Genomic DNA, 11793 nt, shown 5'->3' with positions numbered 1-11793 from the left:
CGAGCTAGTCTTCAAAAACTATTAAACAAGCCCGCATACCTACCTCAAACCAAACAAACAAAGACATTACAACTCTTTAGTTCACAGTTGTGCAAGATGTTTGCTTTATTTATCTATAAATTCTTAGCAGGGATGAATTATTCTACACAAATTATTTTGTAGGTCTGTGTGCTATACAGCCACACACTGTTGTATAACAACCCCAGTAATTATCTATTTATTAAAAATCAAAGTATATTAACACCACATCGTCAAGTGAAAAACAATACAAATTGTAAGTACACATTAAACACATTAAGTAAACAAACTGTCATTTATCATTAATGCAGTGATATAGAGAGGTTATCTGTAAGCACAAGAATCTGGATGTTTTTTGATGTGTTTTACTTGTACATATAAAACCAGTTAATCAGAGGATTAAAGATCGAATGATTAACGTTAATTTAATTATTTCAATCTCAAATTTGAAGACATTAATTTGGCTGCTTGATGAAAAAGAAGACTCCGGTCCCGAATCCCATCAGGCACAAAACGACACTCACACCGAAAAACACGGCTGCAGGGCTCACTCTGCTCCTCTTATTTTCCTTCAACTCTGAAAATAAAAAAATAAAAAAAAATTTTATTTGTGTATTTTGAAAATGACTGAAAATTGCATCTGTTTATGTCTAAAAAGGCCTTCTTGTAATAATTCTATGACTGTTGTTATTTAAGGTAAACATAGGAAGCCAGATGACTTTTTTAAATATAGAGTCTGCAAAGGAGGCATTTATCACAATAAACAGATATCTGTGCAAGACTGCAAAGAATCTGTTAGCAAAGCTTTTAATGTTTCTAAACTGCATTCAAGCAGGCTTTGGTTGTATGCAGGTAAAGGTGTGAAAAAAGGATTATGCTTCAGTCAAGAAAACACTGGTTTTCATGTGAAAGCTACTCAGTTTTTCTTTAGCCTTTAAAATTTTACCTACATTTGTTAACAGTTACCAGCACAGAGAACAGGAAATCATTTCCTAGCCCAAAAGCCCCTAATATTGGCATGTTGCACATGTCATCAACCAAAGCCAAACATATTTTTTGCTTGAGGCATGCTTGGACTCATTGTAGTTTTCTCCTAAGTTGTAAGTGCTGCAACTCTGCATCAGCACTGGTGTGGAATAAGAAGAAGTCAAATGAAAAAAATCACAGAGATTTTTTCTTTGTATGTTTTAAAAATTTCTTCAGGGTTCCTTGTTTTTTTTTTAAACTGTTGCACCTCTTCCCTCTATCTAAGCTGGATATTTCTGAGCTCCAGCATTAACATGACCGAACCCTCTCATAGATCCATGCCTCCAACCAAGAACGAGGTTTACAAAAACCATATTACAATACAAATCAAGTGAATTGTGATATCACTTTTGACATGTGCAACTGCTTAGAAGGATGACAATAGGAAGCATAAATTAAATATAAGACATCAGACGGTAGATGGAGGGTTCCCCGATTCACAGAACATGAATGTTAGGAGGCTGCTTTTTGCTTCAAACAGCTTTATTTTAGTTGCTAATCTAGGATGTATGAAAGCGATAATGTTGCAGACCTTACATGTAAAAAGAAAAATGTAATCTAACACAGTATTGGTATTGCTGGAGGGTTTCTACAATTGGTATCATCACCTGATTGTCTACTGGGGAGAATTTCAAGAGTCCTTGGCTTATTCATAAAAACAGTTCAGTTCAGTTTAATTCAATTTTATTTATGAAGTGCCAAATCACAACAGCAGTTACTTCAGGCACTTTATATTATAAGGTAATAATCCTACCCCAGCTCTTGCTGATAGGCACTTGCGCAGCTTGATGCTCCACCATGCAGATATAATAGTCTCCAGGTTTTGGAGTGAACAGAAGCGTAGAAATCATGTGGAATGTCCCATCACGATTGTGACGATAACGTAAGTTTGCCACGCCCTCTGTGAGCTCCACTCCATTCTTGGTCCATGTGAAGTTGATGGTGGGTGGGTAGAAGTGGTTGGCCACACAAAAGAGTGTGTTCATCACACTAGCCTCCCCCTCATACCGGGTATAGATGTAGATGTCAGGAGGATCTGGTCAAAGAGGGACACATTTCATACTTTTAGAGCAAAATCCCCCCCAAGAAATATTACCTTGATAGAATTAAGAATATATAACAAATTCACAGATTTAAAATGTAAGACATTGACAGAGACATTTAAGCATCTAAAAAAAATGAAAATTGTATTTTCTTTTGCATTTTTTTTTTTTGCCAAACATTGTTGGTGCCGGAGGTTATTTTAATATTTAAACGAGACTATTACCATAAAAAAAAACTGCAAATGTGCCAGTAGAAGCCAGAGGGGCTCCTAATGGGACTGTAGCATTTTTAAATGAGTTGCTTCTCTGTCATCATCTTTCTGCAGGTTACATGTTCATCACAAAGTTATAGCAGTTAACTAAACCAAAACTAACAACTAAAACTAGGCACAAAAAACACTCAAAAATTAAAATATAAGCCAGGCTTCTGATTTAAAAATATGATAAAAGAAAAACTAAATACTTTGTTTACAAACCAACCAAAAAATATATATATATATATGAGAATTTTGATGTGAGGAGGCCTTATTGATACGTTTATTAATTTCAAGGCTGAACCATGAAATAATTGCCAGAAAATTCTGAGTGTTTATTGAGCCTTCTGATGAGAAACAAATATTAATTTGCATATGAGAGTTTTCACTTGTGTCATATTTGCTACATCAGGCAGTTTTTTGAACATTTATTCCTTAAAATTATATTGTGTAATTAACTCGTAAAGTAAATAAAGGTACTAAATATAAAAAGGTAATAAATAAAGATGGGAACCGACTGCTTTTTCACTGGAAAGTTCATACGCTATGGCAGACAGACTGCAAAAGTAAAGCTTATATGGAAACAATCTAAACATTAATGGTGTCATTATTCTGTAGACATTACGTTGTGCAGTCAGCGGAGTAATAACAAAGCTAAAATGCTCTATTGACAGTTTAATTTAATCTGTGCTGAGAAGCAGAATGAGATATCCAGCAGTGCATGGTTATAATTCACAGACATAATGGGCTGGATTGAAAAGAAATGATTTGTACCTGTGCTGACCTCCAGAATATTTTCTCATTGTCACTTGACCCTCTTTGAGCTTTGTTTTTCATCATCACCAACTATGCTGCACTTTCATTTGAGAGAAACTCCAAACACTAAAATAACAGTCTACAGAGTCAGGCAGCTATTCTCTGTGAGTTTGCCACACGAAATGACACCACACACATTGCATTTGTTCATCTTATCTATAATTTCTAAGAAAATGCTGGCATAAGCAGAAGAGTTCAGTTTATGGAAGGAGACTGCCTTAGAGTAGTTTAGAAAGGCCACTGTAACACAAGTTTCAAGCTAATTTAATAGTATATAATTACTTTTCAAAGGTGATTCTGTCTCAATATATTTTCAAGCCAGAGAGAAGGTCACTGATTAGCTGTGTAATTAAGGCTCCACCAGTCTAGCACCTGCCTGGAGCACTTAGTTTCAAAGCAGCTTGTGTAAGTAAGTCACAGAAAAGAGATATTTTAAACCCGGTATGTGCTCTCTTAATTCTTTCTGGTTACATCTGCTTTCAGTTGGATCAACAGTGTTCTTTCTTCCCCTCGATCAGGCTGAGCTAAACGAATGCTCGCAATGAAGTGTGCCAAGATCAGTACCTCGCCGTAGGGGAGCGCCGGGATCAGCATTTTTTGCTTTACCCAAAACGCTGTGACAGTGTGCAGTGCTGGCTTTGGCGAGTTCATAAGCCATTTTCTGGATGTCTTTTGCAGGTTGTGGCAAGTGAGGTAACACCCACACTACCTCTTTCTTGTTGAAATCGGCATATGCAACCACGTCGTCGTCAACAACAACGTCCACCCGCACATCATCAGATTCATAGCATCCATAGATGTAATGGAAGTTGTGGGACTGTGCTGAAAAGAAGAAGGTGCAAAATGAATACATGATGGAAGCAGTTCAAACATTCTACACACTGATTTCCCCGACCTTAACTGCAGCCAACAGGCTGGTAGGGGGTGTAGCTCTTCTACTCAGTATATTCTAGTTTGAAATAAAAGAGTAGTTTTTATTGTTGTTAATTAATGAATTACTGTCTAACTGGCTAATTTAAGTCAACTCTATGTCAAGTGAGGACACAACACTTTTCTTCTAGAGTTGTTTTGTATTCACTCGTTCTTTAGGTTTAGGCACTAAAATCGTTGCGTTTACCAAATCACTGTGTCTTTGCTTGAACTACCATATTTACTGAGCACTTCACAGGTGTCCATATGTGATTAGCTGGGAATGATAGACCTCACTCACTTTTAGCAAACCCTGGTTAGCTGTATTCCCCTGTTTCCAGCTCATCTTATCTTCACTTAGGCTAACAGCCTCCAATCTGCTTAATCTGCTGCTGTCTCTTTCACACTGCTCCAATTGCAGCTACTTGAACACAGAGCAGAATACCTGTTCAGTCAGTCATATTAATTTCACCTGAATCTGCTGACAAAATACCTTTCCATGTCTCCTTTATTACGCTATAGGACAGTACCCTTTAATCTTTAAATGTATGCACTTTAAAGTTTCAGAGCTCTAATGAGCCATCACATTATAAATACACTTAGCACAGTGAGTGCACTCAGCACTAAAATAAATATATTAACTTGAATTAAAATGTTTATTTTACCACTCTGTGCACTAAATCAGCTGATTATTAATTTTCTGTAGCATTAATTGCCTGTCTTATTTGCAACAGTGTTGCATTTTACCATTACATTGTTATGTTGTTCATCACCATTTTCTCATCATTATCTGACAGTGTCTATGGTTGGGGCAGATCAGCGTAGGCTGCACTCACAACGATCAATTTTTGTAAGGAAAGAGTCATGCGACGTGTCAAACACCCCTTTTCATGAGTATGCACAGAACCTGAAGCAGAAAGCAGAAAGCTAAGGAACACTGTCATGGCACACATTATCTCCAGTTGGGGTTTTAGGTTTGGTCAAGCCACTAATGCATACAGAGCTTGGCTGTGCTGCACTTTCTTCACAGTACAACCCCTCAGGCTACCGGCATGCACTCCAATATGCTGACATAAACAGAAACCAGCAGCCTGTTATCATTTGGTAAAATTGAGGCATTTGTTTTATTTCAAACTTTAAACTCAAACAGCATTTTTCACATTTTTTTTTAAAGGTGAAAATATATAACGATTCCATTATGACAGTTATTCTAACCTTTCAACTTGAGCCAGGCAGACATATTGTTTGGCTGACGTTGTGTGCAAATACTGGCCTGACACAGATATACATGGATATAAGTGCTGATATGATAAATTGCTAATGTTTTTTTGTTTTTTTTTGCAGAACACAATGCACAAAAACATCAAAAACATCACATTTTATCTAGCATATTTCACCTTAGTGTCTGCAGGTAACTAAATATGTAACAGAAGTGAACAGAAAGTGGTGTTGTGCCTAACTCTGTCTTCATTTACCATTTCATGATAAAGTGCTAATAAGCTTAGGAAATCATACCAATGATTCTGTCATTTTGCCTCTGTACACCACCACAGTGAAGATGTCACTGAAGCGCAGACTTTCAGAATAAATTCAGGGCTTTACAAAAAGAGTAGCATTAGCTGTTCGGGAATTACACCCTTTTTTTATACAAAGGCCTCCATTTTTATTTAGTTATGGGCCTGGTTATGGTTGTTAGGTGAGTTGGTAGCATCTGTATTGTGAGAGGTACAAACACAATACAGAATTTTAATCCCCTAAAATCCTCTTTAAAAATTCCAGAATTTCAGGCGCTACTTCCAGCCAGCTATGTAATGCAATAAAAACTGTTGAATGTCACATTGCTAAATGTCATTTAAATGTACAAAAGATTATTTTTGTAAACACAAAGCAAATGTAAGAATTGGAGTCGACATCTTGATCTAACAGTTTGTAATTTTGTCAATTTTAAAACATCAAATTTAACTAGCACTGGCTGAGCTCAGATTACAACAAGACATTCCAAACTACTCGCATTTTACCATGTGACTGGTGTTCAGCAAACATTTCCTGAGAAAGACATATTTAAATTCAAGTTCTTGTTTTTTCTTCCTCTTGTATTCTCACCTACTGTAGCACAGCTCTATAACTAAAGTAGACTGATGATGTTGTTGTTGTTTTTACCTTTTGTAATCCTTTACTAACTGTGGCTGTTAAAACATGTTTCATGATGACCACCTATACAGCAATACCTGCAACTTAAACAACAAACATCTACACTAAGTCATTTTTAATTCTGCAGGATACTTCCACTTTCTCATAGCTGAGCTACTCACAAAAAGCCAAGTGACAGTCGTAGCCTTACTTGGTATATATCCACAAGCAGCTCCAGCACTTAAAATCAGTGCAATCACAGAAAGAGCCATCCCTGTTAAAAGGCTTGTATCTCAGCAGCAGCTCCAAAGATAAACAGCACGGTGTGCAGCAGCCAAGCAGAAAGGATTACACCTCTGTATTTGGGTAGAACAGGAAGTTATGGGCAAGCTCTGTAGAGGGCTGAAAAGAGTCAAATTAGAAGTGAAACTACAGCCAAGCTGTCACATTTTGTTTCAAGCGTTATAAGAATTATGCTTGTTTTTTGGCAGTTATATCCATCCATCCATCCATCCATCCATCCATCCATATAGATAGATAGATAGATAGATAGATAGATAGATAGATAGATAGATAGATAGATAGATAGATAGATACATGTATTGTGATTGTGTATTTTTTTTATTTCTAATTGTTTTGTTGTATTTATTGTAGCCACACCGGATAACTATATGTTATTGCTATATTCTAGATGGGTATTAGCTGAACTCAGGAGGTTAAAGCTTCCTCCTTTGGATGCTAATCATGAGGACTGCAGGTGTTTCCTGTTGGCAGATATTGATTTCGTCTGGCTTCCTCTTCCTCCTCGGACAGTCGTTCTCATACTGTTTCTTGCCTGGCCTCTGTCACTTGTCAAAAAGAGTTAACATCCCCTTGGTCTCTATTTTGTTTTACATGAAAGAGTGACAATCACAATCTCTTTTAATCTTCCCCCTAAATTTATTTGTGTTTTCATTTTCAAAATGAAAAATGTTCAGATAGGGCGTCGTTGTGCAGTCACCTGTCATTTCTCATCGTGTGAGTCTCATTAACTGTCAGGTTTACGATCTCAGGTCAGCTGCACTGAAATCTCAGCAGTCTGGATCTTATCGGCTCTCAGTTTTGTGAAGTCATAAAACCACAGTCCCTGTATTGTTCACAAACTCCCTTCTTATTTCTCTTAGTGTTTAAAGTTCTTCCAGTAGTTATAACAATTGCAACAGGAGAAGTTAAAAAATGCTGTTGGATGCTGTAGATGATTGATGGTTCTGGGGAAAGAAAGTTTATGCAGTACACCAAAAAGACCACTCAGAAGCAACAGGCACGTGGGTCTTTTTGAAAGGTTTGGATTTTTAAAAAAAAATAGATACTTATGTAAATGTTAATCCGAGGTATCAGGTTCAAAAAATAATGTTCTCAGCAGAGTAGAAAATAAGAGAGTTGAGTTAATGGGAAAAAAAAATGTCTACGGTTGTAGTTTTAGTTTTAGTCATATCCATATCAGATATCATGATAGAAAAGCAGTTTATTAGAGAATGCTGCTTTGTATGCTCAGTCACAGATGTGTTCAGCGTGCCCACATGTAATAGACTCTCAGACTGAGCTCACATAAGGTTACATGTTTATGAATCATCTTAATCTGATCATTTTACAGCAGTGGTGTCACAATAGATTCTATTGTGTGAGTGTGGGAAGAAAGCATTTCCATGGACACTACTTGTTTTGTTCAGCTGTTGGAATTTTTAATGTCATAGGAGTGTCTGAAAGCTTTATCGTGTTGCAAACTTGAAGCAGAGGTGATTTATTGCAGTTTGTTTGATACCTATCACTAACTGGATGGCAGCTGGAAGGTATTGTGTTTCTCAAATACACAAAGCAACATTGTGACAGAAGTAGATTGTTAACATTATCTTATAAGCCACACTACGGAGAAATATTTACCCTAAAAGGAGCATTATTTGATAATACCAAGCACCAACTTCATGAAAATCTCCCACAGATTTCCAGTCAGATTTGAGTGCAATGGTGATATTTTTGTCATGAATCACTGTGCAGCAGGCAGAAGTTGGACCCAAAATGCAGGACTCAGACTCAGGGGATGAATTCAAAATCACAGCTTTATTTGCTGGTCACAGAAAACGAGCATACAAAACTAAACTAAACTGGGAAAATATAAACTCACACTTTGCAGAGAGGCACACCAGAAAACACACAGCTTGAGGGACAACACGACACTGACTCAGAGAAACACAGGGTTTAAATACAATGGGAAGTAACGAGGGGAATGAGACACAGAAGGAAAGCACAGCTGGGAGAAACCAGAACTGACGAGACAAGGGAGCAAAGTAGGATACACTCACATGAGACACAGACCTTCAAAGTAAAACAGGAATTAGCACAGATGCAAACTAGACTAGGGGAGACAGAGCAACTAAGAAACACAGAGGGCAGCTACCAAATACTCAGAACTAAGCAGAATACAAGAAAACCAAACTAAGACACTACACTAAAGAATAAGCTGGGACAACAAAGAGAACTAAGAACATAATACAAAAAAACTCAGAAGCACAAGAAACTCAAAACACTGGGTCACTGACCCAGGACCGTGACAATTTTTGTTTCCTAGCCAGGAACTGCTTTACAATTTCCACAGAACTAGTAACAGAGATTTATTGTGTTTATTACTTCATTCATGTACTGCCTGTCATTAACAAGAAGTCAATATCATTGGCTCTAAACAGTAAAAAAAACATTATTCCTCGGCGTTGTCATATCTTTCCAGTCATGTTGGACTCATGGTTGACTTAACCTTACACTGACTACAGCCCAAAAACAGTATTACCTTAATGTATTGAGATTTGGAGCACACAGTTCACGTTAGAAATGTATTGTGCCTTTTATTGCAAAGTTTAGAGATATATTTCACATACAAATGCAGAATTCCAGTTTGTCACACCTATGAAACAAACGAGATTTCATATTACACAAATGAACCGCTAGCTACAGTAATTTAAAAAACTAAGCAAATAAGGAAGTAGTATCTACATTCTCATTTAATGAGGCATATAGGAGATTAAATGGTTGGATAAGCAAAACTTACATGTAACCAATTCTTAATGCATAGCATTAGCACAAATGCATTTTACATCATGAGCCAGACCAGTGAAACAGCCCTTTCTGTCACTGTAAAGAAATTTAGTTACATGTTTAGTCCTTAAAATATCTGAATGTAAGACAAATAATTGCGATTTTAGCAGGAAATTTCCAGTTTAGCTGAATCCCCTTCAGTTATTCTTCCTGACCAAGACTCACTCAGAGATGGACCCACTTGGTTATAGTATTCCCAGAGTATTTTAATGTATTTATTGTAATATTAATATTTGGAGTCCCTAAAATTGCTATGCAAATTACTCCAGTGGATAATATGAATAAAAGAACTTTTCCATCATTTATTTGTTTAAATTACTTTGTTGTGTTATGAAAGACCATGTGGAAAGTCTATCGGTAAAAAAAAAAAAAAAAAAGTTGTAAAACTTTAAAACTGAAAATACAGTTTAAAGTCAAAACATATGTCTTTCCAAAGCTGTCCAGTGGGGCCAGATTGGAGTCTTTGACAGGTCAATCCTGGGTCCCAGGATTCTGGTCGTTTGGACAAGAGAAGTGTAGTCAGATGATAACAAAAAGAGGTAAAGTAGTCAGAGCTGAGGGGATCGAACTACCAGAATGTGTGTGTGAATGTGTGTGTGAATGGGTGGATGATTGTGTATAGTGTAAAGCGCTTTGGGGGTCCTTAGGACCAAGTAAAGTGCTATACAAATACAGACCATTTACCATTTACCAGAAGGCAACATTGCAGACATAGAGAACAGCTGGGGATCCCACATGGGAACCATGAAGAGGCCGCTAGAAAAGCTGCAACCACCAAGTACCTGCAGAGGGTCAGGCAAGTCTTGAGTAGTCAGCTGAACGGTAAGAACACGATCCGGGCTATCAACACCTACGCCCTGCCTGTGATCAGGTACCCTGCTGGGATAATAAGCTGGCCAAAGGAGGAGATAGAAGCCACTGATATCAAGACCAGGAAGCTCCTGACCATGCATGGAGGGTTTCACCCCAAGTCCAGCACCCCGAGGCTGTACGCTAAGTGGAAGGAAGGAGCCAGGGACTGGTGAGTGTTAGCACCACAGTCCAGGATGAGACAATAAACATTCACGGATACATCAGGAAGATGGCCCCAACTGACAGCGTGCTCAGTGAATACCTCAGGCAGCAGAAACACAAGAAAGAGGAAGACGAGGAACCATCATGGAAGGACAGGCCCCTGCACGGTATGTACCACCGGCAGATAGAGGAGGTGGCTGATATCCAGAAATCCTACCAGTGGCTGGACAAAGCTGGACTGAAAGACAGCACAGAGGCACTAATCATGGCAGCACAAGAACAAGCTCTGAGCACAAGATCCATAGAGGCTGGGGTCTATCACACCAGGCAAGACCCCAGGTGCAGGCTGTGTAAAGATGCCCCAGAGACAATCCAGCACATAACAGCAGGGTGCAAGATGCTAGCAGGCAGGGCATACATGGAATGCCATAACCAAGTGCCCGGCACAGTATACAGAAACATCTGTGCTGAATATGGCCTGGAAGTCCCGAGGTCAAAATGGGAGACACCCCCAAGAGAATGACCGGGCCAAGATCCTCTGAGACTTACAGATACAGATGGACAAAGTGGTGGTGGCTAACCAACTGGACATCGTTGTGGTAGACAAACAGAAGAAAACAGCCGTAGTGATAGATGCAGTTCCGAATGACAGCAACATCAGAAAGAAGGAAATACCAAGGGCTCAGAGAAGAGCTTGAGAAAATGTGGAGGGTGAAGGTAACAGTGGTCTCAGTGGGGTAATCGGAGCACTAGGTGCGGTGACTCCCAAACTAGGTGAGTGGCTCCAGCAGATCCCAGGAACAACATTGGAGATCTCTGTCCAGAAGAGCGCAGTCCTGGGAACAGCTAAGATACTGCGCAGGACCCTCAAGCTCCCAGGCCTCTGGTAGAGGACCCAAGCTTGACGGAGAGACTGCCCGCAGGGGCGAGAGGGGAATTATGTGTATATATATATATATATATTAGGGGTGCAACGATACACAAAATTCACGGTTCGGTTCGGTTCGATACTTTGGTGTCACGGTTCGATATTTTTTCGATACAAAAAAAATGTTCATGCCTTTTTAATTTGTCATTTATTAAAATTATAAATATATATTTTAACTCAAAAGTACAGTTTTTAAATTTAACCCTAACCCTTGTGCGTGTTTTTTATTTTGACAGCGAATGCGCACCTGCGGACCACTTATGTGCAGCCCTGGTTATTTAGCTCGTCATATCGCAGCCACAGAAATTCTTTTGTCCATGAAACCATAAAGCTGCACTTTCTTTTTGCCTTATAGTCTGATTTGTCATAACTTCTCCGTTTTGTGGTAAGCTTTTCTTTGGCTGTCACTTCTTCACCCTGACCTGTCTTATTTGGCTCAGCAGAACTGAAATGCTTTTACACGCTCACTCACATAAGCTCAGCGATTCTCTGCGTGATCAACCTCTCACATGTTTAAGCTGCGGGAGAT

General features: G+C 38.5%; 1 protein-coding gene across 1 annotated transcript in view; it reads right to left on the bottom strand.

The window, feature by feature from the left end:
* Positions 1 to 90: 90 nt before the first annotated feature.
* LOC146574758 (H-2 class II histocompatibility antigen, A-U alpha chain-like) overlaps positions 91 to 11793 on the bottom strand; it is a 12661-nt gene continuing 958 nt past the window's right edge. Inside the window, exons 2-5 of the mRNA XM_085275609.1 lie at positions 6408 to 6598; positions 3722 to 3979; positions 1799 to 2080; positions 91 to 595 (exon numbers count right to left, since the gene is read on the bottom strand). Coding sequence (XP_085131735.1) covers positions 474 to 595; positions 1799 to 2080; positions 3722 to 3979; positions 6408 to 6468 — 723 coding nt within the window. The 5' untranslated portion in view covers positions 6469 to 6598 and the 3' untranslated portion in view covers positions 91 to 473. The remainder of the gene's footprint in view (positions 596 to 1798; positions 2081 to 3721; positions 3980 to 6407; positions 6599 to 11793) is intronic.

This window comes from Mchenga conophoros, linkage group LG5 (assembly GCF_057382185.1).
Source record: "Mchenga conophoros isolate Kocher_MC1m ecotype Shallow Benthic linkage group LG5, M_conophoros_male_GT1.1, whole genome shotgun sequence".
Lineage (NCBI taxonomy): Eukaryota > Metazoa > Chordata > Actinopteri > Cichliformes > Cichlidae > Mchenga > Mchenga conophoros.
The sequence above is the reverse complement of the archived record's forward strand: the minus strand, read 5'-3'. Positions and strand labels throughout refer to the sequence as shown.